The 23252-nt window shown below is 36.8% G+C and overlaps 1 protein-coding gene across 1 annotated transcript; it reads right to left on the bottom strand.

Moving 5' to 3' along the window:
* Positions 1 to 241: 241 nt before the first annotated feature.
* On the bottom strand, positions 242 to 23240 carry ercc3 (excision repair cross-complementation group 3). The gene is made up of 15 exons (XM_048200817.1): positions 23073 to 23240; positions 22252 to 22451; positions 21910 to 22146; positions 21763 to 21812; positions 12693 to 12828; positions 12380 to 12547; positions 11394 to 11598; positions 8324 to 8638; positions 7661 to 7845; positions 5576 to 5778; positions 3772 to 3868; positions 2428 to 2545; positions 2091 to 2209; positions 1807 to 1956; positions 242 to 752 (listed from the first exon to the last, which is right to left on the bottom strand). The coding sequence occupies exons 1-15, from the start codon at positions 23098 to 23100 to the stop codon at positions 615 to 617; spliced, it is 2349 nt and encodes a 782-aa protein (XP_048056774.1). The 5' UTR covers positions 23101 to 23240; the 3' UTR covers positions 242 to 614.
* Positions 23241 to 23252: the final 12 nt, after the last annotated feature.

Below are 23252 nucleotides of genomic sequence, written 5' to 3'. Positions count from 1 at the left end.
GAGTGACGTGCAGTCACGTGCTGCTAAGATGGCCGCGGCCTCATTTTTGCGTCAAAACTGCTGTTCTGAACATTGATTTAAAGAAATATGTACAGCACCATCAATTTTTCCTGTCTCAATGTATACATTAATGTTAATTAATGCTTTATGAACAATAAAAAAATGAACTAAGATTAATACATGCTGTAAATATTGTTCATTGAAGTTACCTAATGCACTAACGTAAATGCATAAAATCTCATTAGTGCTACCAAAGTATGTTTTATTGATAAAAGTTTACCAGTACATTTCAACAACAGGTTCTGTTTTGGCTTTTACATACTGTACAAAATTCTTCTTTCTTTGCAATTCAATTTCTCATAACAAAATTCAAACAAATCATTGTATTAATTACAAACATCCTGTTTGTAATACTATAGATATTAGATACTTGAATCTTTCTGAAACTATAGCAGTTTTTTTTTTCTCAGAGTCTTTAAATGGCTCTGTCTGAGACAAACAGCCATAAAGTGTTTTTTTTTATGATTATGTTGGCAGTCCTGCCACTGGAAGTCTGTTATTTGGTCCTGGTGCCTCCAGATGCTGTCAGTGCTTCAGTCGGTCCATGAATACATTCACTTGCGGAAGCGTTTAAATAGAGGATGGATATTCTTGCCGGCCGAACCCTTGCTACTGCGGGACATCTGGTATTCCATGTAGACTGCATCGTCTGCACCAGACATGGAGCTCATAGTTCCCATACGGCGAGAAAACTACAGAAAACAGGTCAATATTTACAATAATCTTCACTTGTACATGTTAAGCAGGTTAACATAAATCATCTAAAGGCATTTACAGATTAAAACAATCCTCATGATGCTTTAATGTACGTCACTGCTATAAACCAGAAGCAGGCTATACGGACAAAGAGCGAAAAGTGGTCGGTCTGTTCTCAGTTGACCTAAACATTTAATTTGCTCACTCTTATGTCATTCCAAAGCTTCTAAATTTCTCTCTTCCGTAGGTCAAAAAGGAACAATTTGGAAGAAAGTTTTTTATCTATACAGAATATATGACAGTGAATGGTGACTGAGGCTGTCCAAAAAGTGCATAAAATTACATTAAAGTGTCTGCGCCGATAGCCTTGTGGGTAGCCACGCCGATATGTAGTGCCACTGCGCTTCAGGCGACCCAAGTTCATTGTATGAAAAATGTCCATATTTAATGAGTCTAGTTTCCGCCAGACTGCCTTCAGTATTCAACTTGAGAAGAAAGTGTAATGTCTCTCACAGTTCAAAAAGCTTACACTACGTCCTACGTCTTTCTGTATTCAACTTACGAAAAAGCGTAACTGACGGGCAACCAGTGTAAAACCTGTGCCAAATCCAATGTGAATGAGGGTAATTCCGATGAAGCGGACCCTGCAAATGAGCGGGACTAATGCAAGGAAATATATATTGTAATTCTCAATTTGCATTTGAACTTTCGTAGTCAAACTTGTGAGACACAAAAACTATGAAACTATTTTTGTTAACAGAAATAAAATAAAAGCTGAAATAAAATTAAAAAATGATTATTAGATAAAAAATTTGAGGAAATTCTTGGAGCTTGACAGTCTCAATCACCATTCACTTCCATTGCATTGAAAAAGCAGCATGGATATAATGTGAAATAGTTCCATTTATGCTCCACAGAAGCAAGATCATTTCTGAGGTTAATGATCAAAATCAGCAGAGCCAAGAATACAAGCTGTTCCTGGCTCAAAACAGCGACACAAACTGAGCAAATGAATGAGGCAGCAGAAAGGAAAAAACTGAGTGGAGATACCTGCGGTTTCCCTCCTATCTCTCCTATCACCACTTCCTCTTCTGCATCCAAATCTGATGCTGCCAGAACCTTCTGCAAGAGCTGCTGCTGTTCATCACGAGAGGAAAACATCAAGTCTTCCTCCTCCATCCCAGCCAACTTTGTGATCACCTAAAAAGAGATAAAAAAGAATGATACTTGAGTGTGACAGACCAAGACCCAATTTAACATCCAGTTTGGTTACCATCATCTCCAATCAGAATAATCAAATTGAGGCGTTTGCAGTTCACGTATAGCCTCGAAACCTTGAAACTGTATCCCTGGTCCACCAGGAAGCGCTGTCTCTTGGTGGAATAAGCCATTTCCTGTGTGTCCTGGGAGACGAGTGAGTAGAAGTAAGCGTTGTATTCCTCCGCAACCATACCTGTTAAAAAAAAAAGTAGTTTAATATACAGCTTTAGTTTGAAATTTTGTGGTACAACTGGTTAAATATAATTTATCTAAAAATTCTTTCATTCCTAAATTCTAAAAGATCTCAGAAAGCATGTATTATAATATACAACATCTAACTTGACAGTCTAAACGGTCTATCCAGATATCCCATAATGATTATCGAAGTGTTGACTTCTCATGGCATGCTACCTTTCTTGGCTCGCAGCACTCTGCCCAGTCTTTGAGCTTCCTGTCGACGTGAACCGCCATGAGAGGAGATCTGAATGAGCACGTTTGCCTCTGGCAGGTCAAATGAAGTATCTCCTACCTGACAGAAGAAGAGAACAAGAGAAGACAGATTAAAGGGCCATTCACACAGAACACATTTTTCCATCAATTAAACGAGCTTATATTTTAATAAATATGGTGTTCTTTACAACAGTGCTTTTGGTTATTCATAGGCTTTTTATGACATCCATAAAAATGTATGCATTGATTCTTACATACCCTCTTTTTACACCATGCCTACAGCCCTTTCCCATGCAGATACTCTTATTTGAATAGCCTGACTTTTGAGGACAATCATATCAGCACACGTGCATCACTTTTCCCACTAAATCATTTCCAATCATTTGCATTAAAGGATTAGTTAACTTTCAAATGAAAATTACCCCAAGCTTTACTTCACCATGACACAAGGGTTTCATCTTGACAACATTCAGCAATGAAATAAAAGTTTAAAGACATTTAGATTTATGATGTTTTAGACATAAACAGAGAGAGTTGTTTAGTTGGCTGATTTAGCAAATAAAGTAGATTATGATTAAAAAAAAAGAGCTTGTCCAGTTACTGAGAGATTTGTCAGGTCATGAAAAATGATCTTAGACACAAGAATGTTATTAGCGTTTCTAAAGCACCTAAACTGCATGTGTTTGTCTTGTAAAATGGGTGGAGCGTCAAGTTCTGAAAGGAATTAAAGGGTCACATCAGTGTGCCGGTCACCTCTGCTGAACTCATTTACAGCAACACGCCAACTTCTAACTGTGTAAAAGGGCTGTTGATATTTTATTAAATTCCATTTAAATTGAAAAACATTATTGATTTACATCAGTTGCAGACTTTTTTTTTTTTTTTTACTCGTGTAAAAGAGGCTAAGAATAACACCTCAAAAATCAAAAAAATATTACTTTTGACATATACGTAAGAAATCATTTTACTGTTAAAAATATCCTCTAAGTTTCAGAACTCAAAACTTCGTTGTTAGTCCAAAAACCAAGCTCAGAAAACGACTCTTTTCGGATTTTGTCACATTATTACATTGTAATGCAACGCAATGCCTACTCGATGCCATCTCCTACATCACTGCTTCTTTAGCCCCGCCCACCAATTAGCACGTCATGTGCTACGACGCAAACACGGGATTACTCCAGCAACAAAGCGATAGAGATGTAAAGTTGTAAAATTAAAAAAGTGAAATTATAATGAACCACCCCTTTAAAAGAAAAATACTATTTCACAGTTTCACAGGGAAGTGGACAGAGAAAAGCAGTTTACCTTGGAGATGAAGATGGTATTGATTTTAGGATTGTGTTTAAAGTTCTGAAGGATCTGCATACGTTCTCCTTGAGATGTGGGTCCATAAATATAGGGTCTGAAAAGAGAGATGTAAGAGAGAATGAACCGTATGTGTGCATATACACATATATACAAAAATCATTCAAACCATCTTTTTTTGCTTTGAAGGACACTTTGACCCTTCACAGATTCTTTAAAAAAAAAAAAAAAAAAGGTTCTTTCCTGACATTGATGGTTTAATGAAGAACCTTTAATACTCAGGGAACCTTTCCATTGTGCAAAAGGTCCTACTGCTTTATAGTGGAAAATGGGTCTTCAGATTTTTTAAATGTTCTTCACGCTAAGAAAAAAATGATTATTTTAAGAACTATTCACTGAAAGGTTCTTTGGGGGAACCAAAAATGGTTCTTCTATGGAATCGCTTTGAAAACCCCCTTTTGGAATCTTTATTTTAAAGAATGTACAAAGGAGTTCACAATGCAAAATGCAAATTCAAAGCATATTTCTAGCAGAATCACACTGTACATACACACACATTTATATACTATATAAAACTCTACAATTATATATATAAAAACGGAACAAAATCGTTGCAAATTTCACCTCACAAACCCTCAGGCTTCCTCCCTGCAGCGTCCCTGTACAACCTCTCGATAGCGTAAGAGATTTAGTGTGTTAGCCTTTAATTTCTTTGAAAGATCACACTTTACACTTCTCCAGGAAAAGCCCATTCATTTGGCAAAGTTAAAGGTGATTAACAGTAAAGTAAAGCTGATTACAGGTTGCGCCAGGGACAGTCCAATAGAACTTACGCTGTTTTCTAAAACACCCAGACACAAACACACTTACTCTTTTTTTCAGGTTTGCATCATGGCCTTTAACACGCATTTAAAATCCTTTCGAAATATTTCTTGGATCATTTAAGTTCATGCAGTATGAGGAGCTCTTTTGTAAAAGCTGCTTCTTATCAGGCTTTTTAAGTTAATGACTTTGTTGATATTACTCTGGTACTATTAGACCAAATGAAAGGTAAAACTACTACAGTTTTTTTTTTTACTACAGTTCTCAAAAGACCCTAAAGAAAAAATCCCATTCATTTTCTCTATAGAGAAATTTAATTTAGCAATACTGCTTAAAGGGTTAGTTCATCCAAAAATGAAAATTCCATCACTAATTACTCACCCTCTTGTCATTCCAAACCAGCAAGACTTTCATCTTTGGAACACAAATGAAGATATTTTTGATGAAATCTGAGAGCTTTCTGTCCCTCCATAGACAGTTATGCAACTGACACTTTGACGCTTCAAAAAGTTCATAAAGAGATCGTAAAACTACTCCGTATGAATTGAATGCTTTAGTCCAAATTTTCTGAAAAGACTCAATCACTTTATATGATGAACAGATTTAAGTTAGGCTTTTATTCACACATATAAACATTCATCAACTCAAACATCAGTTATGGTAAAGAGAAGCTCAAGCATGTTTGCTTGATGTGTGAGAAACAATGAGGTTCATTCTCACGTGTTACGCAGCACGTCTGAGCTTCCAAAAGAGGTTTGTTCTCGTGCGTCAAGCAGGTTCGGCTGAGCTTCTGCTTATATTCACTGATCAATGCTTATGGAGGGACAGAAATCTCTCAGATTTCATGAAAAATACTGTATCTGCATTTGTGTTCTGAAGATGAATGAAAGTCTTACGGGTTTGGAACAACATGAGGGTGAGTAATTAATGACAGAAATTTCATTTTTGGGTGAACTAACCACGTGCGAGAATGAGTCATTACTTGTTCAGACGGATGGCGTATTCTTTCAGAGCGAAGACGTTGTCTGCAAATACAATGATCTTGTCGTTTCTCCGCTCGTGGTAGCGGATCAGGAACTGACATGCACGGAACTTGTTGGGATTCATGGTGTAGAGCAGAATTCTCTTCTTCGTCTTTATGGCTACGTATTCACGATAAAACTCAGGAGACATGGGACACCATACCTAGGGACAAAGGGACTGTGAACACTCAAAAGGAAATGTAGGTTTAAAGCACACACATGAAAACCCCATTCAAAAACTTGAGAACAATACACACAGCCTTTTACATTTTCTGTACAACAACCATTGGATTATTCACCAATTAAATAAAGTGGATTAGCTACATGGATTAGGTCCTTACAAGATTTATCCAACAAACTCTCAATGTCACTAATCTGTGAAGTTTCTATTTAATTAAACATTTTAAATGTATACAGTACCTGTGAACATTTTGGAAACATTACAATTTTTTTATGTTTTTAAAAGAAGTCTCTTATGATCACCAAGTCTGCATTTATTTAATCCGTTTTTTTAAACAGTTTTTGCTGCTAAACTTTTTTGTGGAAACAATTATACCATTCAAACGTTTATGGTAAGAATAAAAAAAGAGAGAAATTAATACTTTTATCCATCAAGGACGCATTAAATTGATCAAAAGTGACAGCGAAGCCATTTAGAATGTTTCTATTTAATAAATAAATTTAATAAGTGCAAATAAAAATTAGGTAGCACAACTGTTTTCAACATTGATAATAAGAAGAAATGTTTCTTGGGCAGCAAATTATCATATTAGAATGATTTCTGAAGGATCATGTGACACTGAAGACTGGAGTAATGATGCTGAAAATTCAGCTGCCATCACAGGAACAAATTACATTTTAAAATATATTCAAGTAGAAAACAGTTTGATTTAATTTGTAATAATATTTTGGAATATTACTGTTTTTGCGATAAAATAAATGCAGCTTTGGTTGAGCATAAGAGACTTTGGTTACACTTTATTTTACAGTGCCATAGTTACATTGTAATTACTCAAATAAGTACTGAGTACTATTAACTAACTACATGTACTTACTAAAGAGTTACAGTTAGGGTTTGGTTTAGGTTTAGTTACTTGTAATTATGCATAATTTACTGTTAATACTGTTGTAAGTACATGTAGTAACATGTAACTACGGCACTGTAAAATAAAGTGTTATATATATATATATATATATATATATATATATATATATATATGGTATTTATTATATCCATATAAACATTATCTATATAACATATAATATACAAAAAGTAAAATAAATATTTGAATCAAGTTTCTAAACACTCTTTCTGCTGTTAAGATCTATAAGAGGGTAGAGATTTTTTAGATTAACCAGGCACTCTTATTCACATAGCATACAATTGCACAGTAATACTTCACTAAAATAAAAAAATAAAAAACACAATTAGAAACATTTACATTAAATATAGTTATTTCCATGAAAATACTAAGTCTGTAAGAACTTTGTATATTTTTAGGCTATATATCTAATTGATATATTTCACTATACTTGACTGCCAATATTAATTATTTTAGTTAAAGCATGCTAAAATGTTAGTACAAAATGTTAAATAAAAAAATGTGATTAATTGTTTTGCATTGAAAGTTTTACTCTTTATAGAACCTCTTTGTTGAGACTGTATTCAGCGCACAGTGAACAGTAAACAATGCATGGGTACATGTGGTTTTCTGCTCATGTGGTTACAGTGTGTGCTGGGCATTTTTTGGTAAGATCATAAATTCAAGGAAATACTGAATAACTGTATTGTATTTTCTTTGTGCACCAGCCTCCAAAGCCTCCAAACACAAAGTTTCACAAGTCCAATCACCCTGTTGACCCCCCGACACGTTTCAGACATCAATCTAACAGTTCACATTACGAAATATATACACAAGAAAAGATTGTTTGTTGTCTTTTTTGTACTATGTGGAAAAATGTTTGATTTATTCCCTGTATCACAGTGAATATTTATAGATAAGATATTTAAGTTAAGAAGTTATTTATATTTTTCGCCAGCTCACCTCAGCACACTGGACTTTAGCAATGTAACCATTGTTCTGTAGTTCCATCCAGTTCGCCTCATAGAGCTTCGGCCCAATCAGGAAGTTAAGATCGACAATCTTATCGTCCTCTCTCACAAGTGTGGCAGTGAGACCCAGTTTACAATGAGCCTGGACTATCGTCAGAACACGACGGAACATCTTTGCTGCAAGACAAGCAAAAATAGTTTAATTTTGGCTCTTATTCACATACATGGAGCACATCAAATATAGTAGCAGTTCAAATATACTTGAACCAGTGAGGTTTGTTCTTAACCATAATTTGTGCTTCCGTTATTTGATGTGCTCTATGTACATGCATTCGTGTCCATATTCTTCAAAATATCTTCTTTTGTGTTGAGCAGAAGAAAAGAAATACAGGTTTTGAACAACTTGAGGGTGAGTAAATGATGACAAGAGTTTTAGGTGAAAGACTTAAATCGTTCAAATATTCTCCATTCAAAATCGAACTAATAGCAGTGATGCCTGAATTACGGATTGTCTTCTGTCTTGAAATTTCACTGTGGGCGGAGCTAACTAGTGTGAAGTGAGGATAACAAAATCAAAGTGACCAAAAATATTAGCATGGAACATGTGATTTCTTGCTTGACATTTTGTCAAGTTGCACTCACAAACACAACCTACCTGGGATTGTGTGCACTTCATCCAGTATAATGAGCCCCCACTCCTGACTTTTCATCCACTCCATGACCCTCTCAGCCTCCCATGAGCGTTTGGTGGTGTGGCCCAGCATAGAGTAGGTGCTGATGGCCACTGAGCACCCGATGGGTTTGTCCTTTGCATCTGAAGTGAAACGGCAGATCTGGGAGTCATCAATGGTGGACCACATCTTAAACTGAGCCTTCCACTGTTCCACTGACACAGAGGAGTTCCCCAACACCAGGCAGCGCTTACGCACTGTGCAGGCAGCAGTGACGCCCACCAGTGACTTACCAGCACCTGTGGGAAATAACATAGAATAACGAAAGACTTCAATGTAGATTCAATTCATTTTAACTCAATAATGCCATTCAAATAGCTTCTAACCCCTGGTAACTGATCTAGTAAATCACGTACATGGATTTTTATGTCTTGCAAACTTAAACATGCTTTATGGTGCAATTTCTGGTTGTCAGTTATTAAAAGCTTGCTAACATAAATGAGATTGTGTCAAAATTTCAAGAATGACTTGTCTTGATAGTATAGGAAAAAAAAAAATGTTGAAAATAGGGTTGTCAAACGTACCAGTACTACCAGTACCAGTCGGTACCAAGAAAAAGTTGACAGTACCAGTATTTCTAAAGTACTGGGTATATTCGGTACCCGCTGATAGTCACTGCTTTCAAACACTCTCATTCGTGTTTGTTTGAGCACTCTCTGAGCGTCAAAGTTTTCTAATTGCAGTGTTTTTACAAGCGTTGGGTATTGTAGCCAATCACAATCATAGCTGTTGAGCGCATGAAAGCAATGGCCCATCAGAGGTGCTAGTCAGTAAGTTAGTTAAAATCCACTTAACATTGCTGAAAATGCACAAGGTTTTGTTTGTTCATCGCAAGCCACACACTCACAAAACCTTTCATTATAGCCAACAAAGTGTAAACATGATGTAAATAAGAGATTTATTGTGAGCTTGCACTTTAGAGATTGACAGACTTCGTGATTATGAAGGGAGGCTCTTCTCTTGCATTCTGTTTATTAACCATTCATAATCTGAATATAAATTTCATTTTTCATGCTGCATGATGCAAAGTTTCTGGATTGACAACCGCATTTAAATGCACGATTGAATCAGAAACTGCAATGATTGACAGTGATAACCAACGGACGAGACAAAAAGTGGACATATTTTTTTAAAAGTACTTAATTCAACAGTTTTTGCTCTGGTACAGAGAACCGTACAATTTTACCGGTATTGGTACCGACTACTGAAATTTTGGTCCTGTGACAACCCTAGTTGACCATAAACAAAATATCTATAATGTTTATAATGTATATGTTTTTTAAAGGTGCCATCGAACGTTTTTTTACAAGATGTAATATAAGTCTAAGGTGTCCCCTGAATGTGTCTGTGAAGTTTCAGCTCAAAATACCCCATCGATTTTTTTTAATTAATTTTTTTAACTGCCTATTTTGGGGCATCATTAGAAATGCGCCGATTCAGGTTGCGGCCCCTTTAATTGCTCACGCTCTCCGCCCCCTCCCGAGCTCTCGACTCTATCATTGCATAAACAAAGTTCACACAGCTAATATAACCCTCAAAATGGATCTTTACAAAGTGTTCGTCATGCATGCTGCATGCATACATCGGATTATGTGAGTATTGTATTTATTTGGATGTTTACATCTGATTCTGAATGAGTTTGAGGCTATGCTCCGTGGCTAACGGCTAATGCTACACTGTTGGAGAGATTTACAAAGAATGAAGTTGTGTTTATGAATTATACAGACTGCAAGTGTTTAATAATGAAAATAACAACGGCTCTTGTCTTTGTGAATACAGTAAGAAACGATGGTAACTTTAACCACATTTAACAGTACATTAGCAACATGCTAACGAAACATTTAGAAAGACAGTTTACAAATATCACTAAAAATATCATGATATCATGGATCATGTCAGTTATTATTGCTCCATCTGCCATTTTTCGCTATTGTCCTTGCTTGCTTACCTAGTCTGTTGATTCGGCTGTGCACAGATCCAGACGTTAATACTGGCTGCCCTTGTGTAATGCTTTGAACATGGGCTGGCATATGCAAATATTGGGGGCGTACATATTAATGATCCCGACTGTTACGTAACAGTCGGTGTTATGTTGAGATTCGCCTGTTCTTCGGAGGTCTTTTAAACAAATGAGATTTATATAAGAAGGAGGAAACAATGGAGTTTGAGACTCACTGTATGTCATTTCCATGTACTGAACTCTTGTTATTTAACTATGTCAAGGTAAATTCAATTTTTAATTCTAGGGCACCTTTAATGTACAAACATTTTTACTGATGAGCACTGAACAGTCACAATTTTTGTGGAACAGATTTTACTCACTTTACCTTTAAAGGACAAGGTTTAAAATTAAAACATCATCTTTTCATGGAACAAAATAAAGAAATTGTGCCTTTCTGGAACCCAAACAATGACAAAGAAATACTTTATTGAAGTAAAACTGTCCTAGAAAATGAATATTCCATTTATAATTATTACAAATATCCATCCAGGCTGAGGCAAAATTCCTGAATTTCCATAAAGTCTATATCATAATTGCTAAAAAGAGGAAATGAATGGCAAATAGTCTGAAATTGCTAATTTCATATTTATTTAGTTATTTTGGGCAAATTATATCATTGAATTTAATTGAATTCAATTGAATTACATATTTCAAAACCTAGGCCTGGGTTTCACAGATAGGGCTTAGATTAAACCAGCCTTAGTTCAGTTAGGACATTTAAGAAGCTTTTTAAAATGTGCCTTAGAAAAAACATTACTAATGTGCATCTTGAGCCAAAAATGGCAGTGACATATTTTAAGATATGTCAGTGCAAGTTACTTTCAGTTAAAACAGTTCAAACATGTATTTTAGTCTGGGACTAGGTTTAAGCCTTGTCTGTTTAGTTAGCTGTGGAAATACTATTCAAGCTCTGCTATAATACAGGACTAGGCATCAACTGCTTCTGGGAAGAAATTATTTGAACACTGTACAGATGTTCAGAGATAGTTTACCGCAAGGCAGGACGATGACTCCAGATCGAGCTCTGCCGTTCCCAAACATCTTCCTCAGACTCTTTTCCTGATATGGTCTCAGTACAGCGGTGGGCTTCAGGTCCATGTTAATGTCAGGGTTCACCGTGTCGTTACGGAAGTCGTATTCCGCCAGGAGGGGATACTCCAACTGAATGCAGCGCTTCTGAAGCTCCTCAATCATTTCCTAACAAGGTCCAGCAGAAGCAGTATTATCGTGCATGAAATCTAAATTGAATGCTCTTGAATCTAAAGATTAGACAGCTAACACAAGCTGGAGCTAAATTCTGCAGGTCAGTGGCCCTCCAGGAGTTTGGACACCCCTGATTTAAAGGGATAGTTAGGGTAACCAGATTTCTCATGGTGGAATATGAGATGGGATGGGATGGACAAACCCTATCAGACCATTCTAAGATACTTTTGCGTATTTTTTAAAAAACTTGATGCTGGTCACTATTCACCATCAACTGTTTGGTTACTGACATTCTTCTAAATATCTTCTTTTGTGTTCAGCAGAAGAAAGAAATTCATACAGGTTTGGAACAACATGAGGGCAAGTAAATGATGACAAAATTTCCATTTTGGGGTGAACTGTCCCTTTAAGGCAAGTCATTTCACTCAGCGGCCATCTTTGAAATGCCTCTCAAACATATATATATTTCTTTGAATGGGGAACATCAAATTCTCAGAAACTGTTAACATTTGAAATCACCAATGAAATCTGACAACAACTGTCTCATAAATGTAGTTTCTAAACGCTCAAATCATGTCAAAAAAATGAATTGGGGATTGGCTCTTTTATTGAGAAGGCGGGACTTATTCCACCATATTGCGCGTTGCATTTTATACCATTCATGGTAATGTGAGTGCACAGTCTTTGTAAATCTAAAGTCTTTGGAGGATCTTTCAAGGTAAATGAACCCTAAATTCACAATGAAGTAACATCTCATTCAAGCACAGACACACACCTGACGGATCTCAAATGACACTGTTTGCGTCTCTTCCTCCTCCTCCTCCTCTTTATCCATCTGTTCGTAGTAACTGAAGATGTCCTCTGGCACCTGAGTTCCTGAGCTCTGCCCCTCTGCAGGCTGGGATGTGGATGGACCGCCATTGTCCTGCTGAGACTTTGAGATCTGGACCGGACGACACAACAGGTTTTAGAACCAGAAATGTGCTTTTTGCTGCACTGTAAGTGTCTTTATGTCATTATGTTTACACCCAAACAACATGTTTTTGTGCTGTATGCAAAACTGAGATTGTGTATGCATTCATACTCACTGCTGGTTTGCTAGAGATGATCTCAGTGATGAGCTCAGTCTCCTCACCCTCGGCAGACCGAAGACGACAGTCCCGAATCACAGTGTCTTGTAACAGCCTCTGAATGACATCAGGGAATGCACTTTCCACAAAGTACCTGTTCTCAACACACACATACACACACACACACACATTAGTTCTCATTCACTAATCATGCATACACACGAATTTGTGCCTGAAATCTGCATAGGAACAAAAGTTATTGATGAATCATGATTCATCAATAACTTGAGTTCTAAAATTTAATCTAAATTTACAAAAAAAAAATTAGGAACAGCTGAAACCACTTGTACACAAAAATCACATACTCTTGGTGGCCTTATAAACATGTTAAGGTGAAATTTACATAGATATAGATCTTATGTGTGTACATATACATACATATATATACATATACATACATGTATATGTTGGCTTCATTGGTAATATTTAACATAGTGTTAACATAGATGTTAGAAATAGAAAGAGCAAGATATAGTATGGGGAAATGCAAGATGTATGTCTGTGCTAACAATGTGTGGAAAGTTACAGCCACTAAGGGATGTTCCAAATATGGTAAAAGGACAGAGGCTTCGGCCTTGGAGGTTAGAGATATAAAAGTGAGGGGAAGCTTTCGTTCTTGGTCTTACACTCTGCAGCTACTTGTGTTTCTGTATGACCTGTCTGACCTTTCTTGCAAGAAATAAAAGCTTTAAAGACAATTGGACGTGTTTGTCTCTTATGCAGTAGAGTCAGAGTTGATTATGTTTGCCACAACAATTGGTGTCAGAAGTGGGATTCCTTGGATGTGCCTTTTGGACCCAAGAGCGGACGGTGACTGATCATCCTGGACTTAATAGTAGTCTCAGCCCTACCCCGAATAGATTAAGGGATGAGGGGCCGACCGCCAGGGTCCAGAGGGGGACACCACTGGAATCAGAAAACGAACCCAGGTGGCTACACGACTCTCTGGTAAGAGATAAATTTAAATTTTATGGGGAATTAAGACTTAGTGTGATTTGGTAAAGTATGGAATATTAGGAAACAGGAAAAATTGAAAAATTTGTGATTTAAGTGATTTAAATATGAGTTAATGTGGGTAAAATAAGTTTTTGAATAGAAAAAGTGAAAAAAAGGGGAATTTATGATTTGAAAATTATAATTAGGAAACAGGACAAACCATTGTGGTGACTCTGACTGACTCTGTGGTCGTGGTCGGGGGGTTTTGGGAATTGAGGTCGGCTGCTGTAGAAAATTTCCAGGGAGAAATTTTGAGCTGTACTAGGTGAGCTGGAGCAATCTGTGGGAAAGGAAATCCGAGAGGCAGATCGCGCCAGGCTTTATGACGTATCTTTTTTTAACATCATAAAAAAGAAGCAGTGCGATCAAGAGGTTCCTAAAACTGACCACGTTTGGGTAGTAAGAGCGCTTTCCAAGGTGGAAGATTTGCAATCGGCGATACCTGTTACCGATTTTGGGGTAAACAATCGGCGATACCCGTTACCGATTTTGGGGTAATAAATCTAGGCTGGGTCACACTGAAACAAATTTTGGGATTGAGCCCAACTACAGCCGGGGTTGCTGTAGTTTATAAATTTGTGAAGGTGTGACAGTCTGAGCGCTCGAGTCTATAGTGATCTGAGCAGTGAGGCTCAACCCGTCCAATTTTGGGATAAAAATTGGATCTGGAGGAGACGTCCACCAGATTATTAGGTGCGCGCCGAAAGGAAAGCCACGGGAGTCAGAAAAGGAGAACCAAAATGGGGAATCCCAGAGCAAGCTTGCAAAAAGTGTGTGTCTAGGGGACATTGATAAATTAATTAAGTATCACGATTTCCCAGCAGAAGGGACATTAAGTGTAACTCGGCTCACAATGATAAAAGCTGATGTAGAGGCAGGAAATCAGGTGAAAGCGGGCTGCTGGAAAAGAAAACGTGTGTGTAAACTGCGCTCAGACAGTGAACTGCTGGTTGCAGGAAGCAGAAAAGAGAGAGCGGAGAGCTCTGCAGAAACAGTTAGTGCAACCGGTAGAGGAGGAAGTGCAGGATAAAGAAAAAACCTGAAGAAAAACAGAAAAATATAAAACACGATAAAAATGAAGGAAAAGTTAGTTAAGTATTGTGATATCCCAGAAGAGGGAACGTTGAGTGGTCATAAGACTTGAAGTTGAAGAGAACTGCGATTTGGTGATGTTGTGTTTGTGTGAGCGCGGTGTGTGTGTGTGTGTGTGTGTGTGAAATATAAGCAGACTATAGATTGTAGGCTAGAGGAAGCAGACAGAAGGGAAAGAAGGTTAATGCAAAAGAATTGGCATGTAGGGAAGAAGTTCGATGTGAATGTAACTTACAAAAAAAGTTTTGTTTATTCATCCATTAAATGGATGCATGACATTAGATGTCTAGAGAACTACAATTTATATAAGAATGGTTGAAGGAGAAAGCAGCTATAAGGCTGTCAGTCCAACCTAGTAGTAGAAATATGATCAAAATAATATTGTGGTTCTGCAAAACAGTAGAAACCATATTGATAATATGTTTTGCATCTGCAGACTAACTATTTGATAGTGAGATAAGTGGCAATGATGAAGGGAAACATAGCAGGAGAAAATTAATTTTATGAAAGTGAAAATGAAAATTCTAAAAGAATGTTTCACTTTGGGAAAAAAAGTTGAACAGTCTCAAGTATGTTTTTATGTGATGAGCGCATCGCTATCACAATGTAAAATGACTAAAATGATTTTGGACCTTTAATGTCTAAATGTTTGAGTTTTGATGGTCAAAAGTTAAATGGCAGGAAAAAATGAGGCTGCCAGTTGTATCAGAAACTCAACTTGACTGGAAATTTGTAACCTCTAATTTCCATGATGTGTGAGTAAAAGACAAATATAAACAGTTGTTTATTTGGGAATGAATGTCATTTCTGGCAAAGTCTTAAGCTGGGCCAGAGTCAAAAGACAGTAGACAAAGTTTGATGTTAAAAGTTATAAAAGGCAGAGTACCAGTCCTGAAATCCTCAGTCTCTCACTCAAAGTCAGCTAAAAGCTGCTATCTGAGCTTGTGTCATAAGAGATAACAAGCTATTTATAGTGAAGCACAGTGTCTCAGTTGAAAATCATGGACACAGAGATGTTAAAAGAAATGATTGCCATGAAGAGGAAAATTAACGGTTAAATTTGTTAAAGGGAAACTCAATGAGTGTAAAGAGGTCTTTAAATTAGTAATATAGACCTTGAAGGTCAGAAGTGAATATTTTGATGAATTTCTTCTATGACCAGTAACTTTTTGTCTGATCTTTGTCACCACCATGTGCAGGGCTGATGGCTCCAGTTACAGATGTAGCAGAACATTACACTGAATGGACAGTTGTGAATTAAATTCACAGAGTATAGTCTCAGCACTGATATGCTGCTGCTGAGAGAATGCACAGTCTAATGATTTTAGTGATTAAATACTGCTGTTATTAACCTGTCTCCATGTTTTAACACTATTAGGCAGTCCAATGGCTCTGGTGGCTCTTGAATGCAACTTCCCTAAGCTCCAGAAAACACCTGATTCTGGTGAAGAAAACTGTCAAAGATCTGGAATGGGAAAGAGCGGTAACCAGTGTGCACGAGGTGATTTCTCAATGACGGGTAAGATCCTTTTTGGCCAGATGAGGACAACCTAAGGCAGGGGGTTGCCGCCGCCACTGGGCATCTACCCTGATGGGAGGTGTTTATGTGAGATGGGTATGAGAGTTGAGCAGGATGTCTGTGAGGCCAGCAGCATCATGAAGGGGGAATGACCTGTGAGAAGAACAGCAGTCTGACCCAAAAATGCTCCTCTATACCACTCACCAGAAACCGTGTTCCTGAGAGGGCTTGTTTTTCATTGTGACAAGCAACTATGCCAGGGGACACGACCCTGAGGGAAAAGAGTATTGATATAAAGCTGATGGGAATGAGCTTTCAAGAGCCGACTGAGAACATGAGGTGATTGTCCGTAAGTTCTGGGGAGACCAGAGTAAAATTTAGTAACATGATGTTGGTTGCCCTTGTTGGCAAGAACTGTATAGAAATTTAGGATTCAGCAGGATGATGAATCCCTGAGTTCATGAGGCTGTGTGATTTTGAACTAATGCGTTTCTATCATAGTTTTTACTCCTGCAGGTCATTAGACATGGCAGAGGATAATTCCAAGGCAATGGTGGTGTTAAAGATGAAGACTGATTTTGCAGATTCAAGAGAAAGTTAAGTGCATTCAGCATTTAAACTAAAGATACCCTCAGAAAAGGCAACTGGCATAACATATTTTAGGTGGTGGTAATGTTTTCTTTATTTGAAAGTTAAAACATTTACATTTGACCAAGGGTTATGTATAGTAATTTGATGTTAAATTCAGTCTAAGTACAGTCTTAAGAGGCTGCTGAATTGATTATTTGTGCAGTAAGAGAGAGAGACGGCTGGGGTAGAGGCAAGGATACTCTGTCTGTCTGTTATCAGTCTGCTAAAGTTTAAACAAAACAAAGCAATGAGACTATTACCAAAACAACCCAGCTGACTTTTGTGAAAAAGAATTATAATGAACAGAGATGTTTTGAGACTGAATAAAAGATCATGTAAAAGAAACTAAGTAAAGATCTACAGAAAAAATGGGAAGTTTAAAGATATGCTTTTAGAATTAACACCAAAAGCAACTTTGAAAGTGAGCAGTTTATAGTCATGTGTGTCTAGTGTGAATGACTGTTTTATCGTTACAGATGGGTTAAGTGAAACGAGAAATTTTGAGAAGCAGATATTTTGATTGAATCTGATGAAAAGACGATACAGAACATGGGACGAGCTTTAAGTGGATTGTTTATCCAGCTCTGTCTACTAATGGTAATTATGACCACTTTTGTCATTTATGATATTGATTTGAATTACTCTCTGGATTAGTAAGTTTAAGTATTTTTAGAAAATTGGAATTGTGAAATTGAAGATTGCCGTCCATGGGTTAAAACCCCTTGTCTAAATTCAACTTGGGGTCTGAATTTAAACACTGTCAGCTATGTGTGATCACAATGCTAAATGTAAGATGTAGACTTGACGGCAGAGAAACAGTGACACACTGGCAGTAAACAAGATTATCCAGAGAGCCCAGTAACCTTCATAGAACGAAGGATGATGAGAAGAAACATCATTGTTATTTGACTATCCTTGATCAAGTCTGTACATCATGACTTGACCTGCTAGATAAACCATTTGATAACTGTGAGGACGTGTTGTTTGTAGATGGCTCTGTCTTCAGAGACAAAACAACAGGCCAGAATAGCGAAGGAGAAGTTGTGACCATGGAATGTGAAGTGTTGGTTTCAGGGCTACTGTCCTCTACCTATTTGGTATACGCACATGAGTTTTGAACCTCACTGGAGGGGGTAGACTGACTGAAAGAACTTAGAACTGAACAATTAGAGAAACGGAGTACAGAAAATCATTCAACAGTAAATCATTGTGCTTCAGAAGTACACCCAGCATTGGCTGAGGTACCTGCTAAATTTTGGGCTAGACATAAGAATGAAGTGGTCCTGTTTGTCAGAGAGTGGGTTGAGACTACAGACTGGGTTGAAAAGAGTGACAATGTGAGTTACAGTGAGGAGTTAGGAGCTTTTATGACAGAATACAAGGGAGAACTCAAGGTGGAAAGAATTGTGACCATCTACACAGGTGCCCATTGTTAGGTTGGTGTGGTAGACGATCTTTGGGGTGCTGTGGTTTGAATTTTTGTTTGTGTCCAAACTAATAAAAAAAAGTTTCTGTTTCTTTAGGAAGTGCTGGAGCAGACACAGGAGATTGTGTGTAATCTGTCATCTGAAAATAACCATGACTTTTCTAACTCTTTACAGAGCATGTTCAGAGACACAGAAAGCTGGAGAAAATCTGGTTGCAGAATTGAAGATGGATTTTAGTTTAGTGTTGATGGCAAATGTTGTTTAGAGAAACTTGTCACCAACCACTATGATCAATTAATGAACAATGTATCAAAAAGGGGGATGGTAACTAACGAATGTATGGCTGAAAATATGCCTGAAAATTTTAAATTAGGTTGGAAGAGCCCATTTTTGGGAATAGAAGGGGCTAAACAACGAGTGGCATCAACAGAATTGTGTGAACATGACATGTTGAACTATTGCAAAGAAATGTTTTCTATCCTGTCTAAAGTTTGTGTACAGGTGAAACCAGCTCAAGGAATTCCAAATCACCACTGAGGCTGGACAATGACACATCGTGGGCTACAAAATGGATCTGTTGTGATAAGATGTTATAGAACCTAAATTTGCATGCTATATGTCTGTAAAATGAAGGATTTCTATGATTGGGTGATGTATCTGAATTTGTTGTTTGTATGAAGATCAGAAATGAAGAGCATAAATGTGACGTAAGAACTTAAATTTACTGTATAAGATACTTTAAGATGAATATGGATGATTAGTGGTTAATCCTCAAAGAATGTGATAGTAAAATGTGACTGAGGTATTTGACTTCATGGTAAAGCCCATTCTTTATCTATCCTATTTAGCTTGCTAAAACACAGGGTCTATCCCCACAGAAAAAGCCTTAAGCATTTTCTAACTTTCTTCACAAATTTAAGAGTGTGAAATGAAGTAGAAGTAATCATTAGTTATCAATGAATGATAAGAAGAGGGAATTGTTGTGGAAATTTTAATTTTTCATATGCTTTTTACCTGTATTCTTATGAAATATGATACTTATGGAACATGGTATGATGTTGGCTTCATTGGTAATATTTAACATAGTGTTAACATAGATGTTAGAAATAGAAAGAGCAAGATATAGTATGGGGAAGTGCAAGATGTATGTCTGTGCTAACAATGTGTGGAAAGTTACAGCCACTAAGGGATGTTCCAAATATGGTAAAAGGACAGAGGCTTCGGCCTTGGAAGAGATATAAAAGTGAGGGGAAGCTTTCGTTCTTGGTCTTACACTCTGCAGCTACTTGTGTTTCTGTATGACCTGTCTGACCTTTCTTGCAAGAAATAAAAGCTTTAAAGACAATTGGACGTGTTTGTCTCTTATGCAGTAGAGTCTGAGTTGATTTTGTTTGCCACAACAGTAAGCAAGCAAGAACAATAGCGAAAAATGGCAGATGGAGCGATAATAACTGACATGATACATGATAACATGATATTTTTAGTGATATTTGTAAATTGTCTATCTAAATGTTTCGTTAGCATGTTGCTAATGTACTGTTAAATGAGGTTAAAGTTACCATTGTTTCTTACTGAATTCACGGAGACAAGAGACGTCACTATTTTCATTTTTAAACACTTGCAGTCTGTATAATTCATAAACACAACTTCATTCTTTATAAATCTCTCCAACAGTGTAGCATTAGCCATTAGCCACAGAGCATAGCCTCAAACTCATAGAGAATCAAATATAAACATCAAAATAAATACTTTACTCACATAATTCGAAGCATGCATACAGCATGCATGACGAACATCTTGTAAAGATCCATTTGAGGGTTATATTAGCTGTGTGAACTTTGTAAATGTGCTGTAATATAATCGAAAGCTCGTGTGGCAGGGAGCACGCGAATTAAAGGGGCGGCGCGCTGAAAAAAATCAGTGCATAGTTAATGATGCCCCAAAATAGGCAGTTAAAAAAATTAATTAAAAAAAATCTATGGGCTATTTTGAGCTGAAACTTCACAGACACATTCAGGGGACACCTTAGACTTATATTACATCTTGTGAAAAAGCATTCTTGGGCACCTTTAAATTGATCAATAGTGACAGTAATGACATTCACAGTGTTACCAAAGATTTCTGTTTTAAATTAATGCTGTTTTTTTAACTTTCCATTCAACAAACAATCCTGGAAAAAAATTATGGTTTTCACAAAAAAGTTAAACGTTGAAACTGTTTTCAACATTGATGATAATAAGTGTTTTATGAGCACAAAATCAGCATATTAGAATGATTTCTGAAGATCATGTGACACTGAAGACTAAAATTCAGCCTTGCCATAACAGGAATAAATTGCATTTTAAGATATATAAAAATAGAAAATAGTTATTTTAAACTGTAATAATATTTTACTAAAGTACTGTTTTTAATTAAACAAATGCAGCCTTGGTGGGCACACAAGACTTCTTTAAAATGTGTAAAATTTGATTTTAAAAATTTTACCGACCCTAAACTTCTGAACAATAGTCCACAATAAATAGTTATCTTTCACCATTCAAGTCACAATTTAGGTTCATAATCAAGTACACTGCCCTTCAAAAGTTTGGAAACACCCCTGGCAAAGTGTGGTTTTGGACGATATCAGCATAAATCCTTACAATTTTTTGGTGCAAATACATTAAAGTAACTTGACATTATTATTGAAGACCAGCAATAATAATTTTAATTTTGATTACATAATAATGGCAATATAAACATGTCAAAGTCAGACATGCCCCTTTGCCAGCTGTGATGCCTGGTTACTGGTTTAAACTTGGCCCAGGTTTGTAAAAGATTTTTGCGTCAGCACACCTTAATAGCTTCAACAATTGATTGCCAATTAAGTTTAGAATACAATGAACCAATTAGAACCCAGTTTAGGTCAGATAGCTGCTAATGGTGGATATTTTGATGAATTGAAAATGTTAGTTTTTTCTACGTATAAACTGTTCATGTAATAAAATATGTTTTCGTAGTTTGTGTTGTCCCTTATCAGTGCAAAATTATCACAAATTAAAAAGGATTCATGCCAATATTGTCCACTTTTCTAGGGCGTTTCCAAATTTTTGAAGGGCAGTGTATATCCAATCTCAAGATTTAAAACTAACACTTCACATTCAAGTTCAAGTAAATCCAAAGAGATTATGGTAAAAAAAAATGGTTTACAACATCCAACTTCCTCTTATCTAAATACTAACTGCTGCTCAAAATGCCACCCATTATCCAATAATGAAATGACAGCTAAATCATTCAATAGACTATATATTCAATATATAGTCAACAGAGTTTATAACTAACTTCAGTGAGATTTAAATAATGAACAATGCGTAAAAAACAAACTGACCTGTTGTGTTTCAAGACCAGTTTGACTTTACCGTAGCTCACTGTGCACAACTGCAGAAGAACAGAAAGAGAGAGAAAGAAAATGAGTGGCTTTGATATACAGAAATTGTTGAAATTCAGGCAGACTTGACTGGCAGCTCACACACACCTTAATAAACTGCACTATGCCATCAGGCACAGAGGTCTTGCTGAGTTTCTGCAGGTACTCAATGATGTCAGAGGTCTGCAGGCCGACGCTCACGGCGGCGTATAGAGAATATGCCGTCAGCTTGTACTCGTGCACGTGTGTGGGTCTGCACACCGGCTCTGATATGGCCACCAGGAAGTCCTGAGCGTATTTATATACAGGAGAGAAAGCCTCTAGGAAGATGTGACCATCAGGAGCCTACAAGAGTCAGACACATAGATAATGGTTTAGGGCTTCTGTTGTAAATGGCCAATTGATCAAGAATCATTTAGCCTGCACAATGGGATGAAGAGTTAGTCTTACCACCCATAGGGGTCGTGAAGAATGGTCGTTCTTGAGAAGCATTTGAAGTCTGTAGTCTTTGGCTCCATATTCATCCAGTTTAATGCTGGATTCATCCACCTGCTTCCCCGCAGCCGCTGGAATGGCCTCCTGAGACTCACTGCCTATCAACTCTTCATCCTCCTCTTCCTCGTCATAATAACGTTTCTTGGACCTCTTATCTAAAGTGAACAAACAACCACTTCAGCAATCGGTGATGATCAATCCTGCTATTGAAGATCTGATTTTAGTTCAAACCTTGTCTGTGATGACCTTTCTGGTTCAGATGTCTTTAGTAATAGTTTAAGATAGTATTTAGAAACAATATCTACACTGTAAACTTTGTGAAAAAGTACACTTTATCATACTTTTAAAAATAGTATTTATTACAGAAATAATTAAAAGAATTTACTTAATTGCATGATATCTATAATTATATGAAAATGCATTATAGTTTTATATTAAATGCAATTAGTTAACTTTGTGTTTTTGACCAACTTAAGTAGATCTTTTTATGTAATTTCATAATAACTTTACTCCTGTTGCCTGAAATACAGTTCAAGTGTACAGCATTTGGTAAAATAAAATGTAATTTCTTTTGACACTTGAATGTCATGTATTTAAATATTTGTGTTTATATATTACTTTTGAACAAAAATGAGCTCATGGTTATCTTTTAACCATCTGTAATGTTCTCTGCTATATTAGTTAAACATCAATAAAAGCAAATCTTGTATTGGTTCATCAAACTGTGTTGATTAAATTCATGCATTTATAAAGACTGGCGTCTCCGCCTGTCTTACCTCGATCACTCTTATCTTTCTTTCCCATGGTGTCAGCACTATAAAACACTCCCTAATTGTGAATTCAGTGTTGATTTAACACATTTTAATAATACAACAGCAAGAGGATTCATTACGACGCCACTGCTTCAGCGGCCATGTCCAGCCCGCTCTTCTTCTACTGAAAAAAAAAAGATGGAG

This window comes from Megalobrama amblycephala, linkage group LG8 (assembly GCF_018812025.1).
Source record: "Megalobrama amblycephala isolate DHTTF-2021 linkage group LG8, ASM1881202v1, whole genome shotgun sequence".
NCBI lineage: Eukaryota > Metazoa > Chordata > Actinopteri > Cypriniformes > Xenocyprididae > Megalobrama > Megalobrama amblycephala.
The sequence above is the reverse complement of the archived record's forward strand: the minus strand, read 5'-3'. Positions and strand labels throughout refer to the sequence as shown.

Excerpts from the sequence above, each read along its gene's own strand:
- ercc3 (XM_048200817.1), bottom strand. The coding sequence starts at position 23,100 with ATGGGAAAGAAAGATAAGAGTGATCGAG. Across the intron at positions 12,829-21,762 it reads CTGGTCTTGAAACACAACAG|GTACTTTGTGGAAAGTGCAT; the intron begins GTCAGTTTGTTT and ends TGTTGAGAACAG. Across the intron at positions 1,957-2,090 it reads ACCAGGGATACAGTTTCAAG|GTGATCACAAAGTTGGCTGG; the intron begins GTTTCGAGGCTA and ends ATCTCTTTTTAG.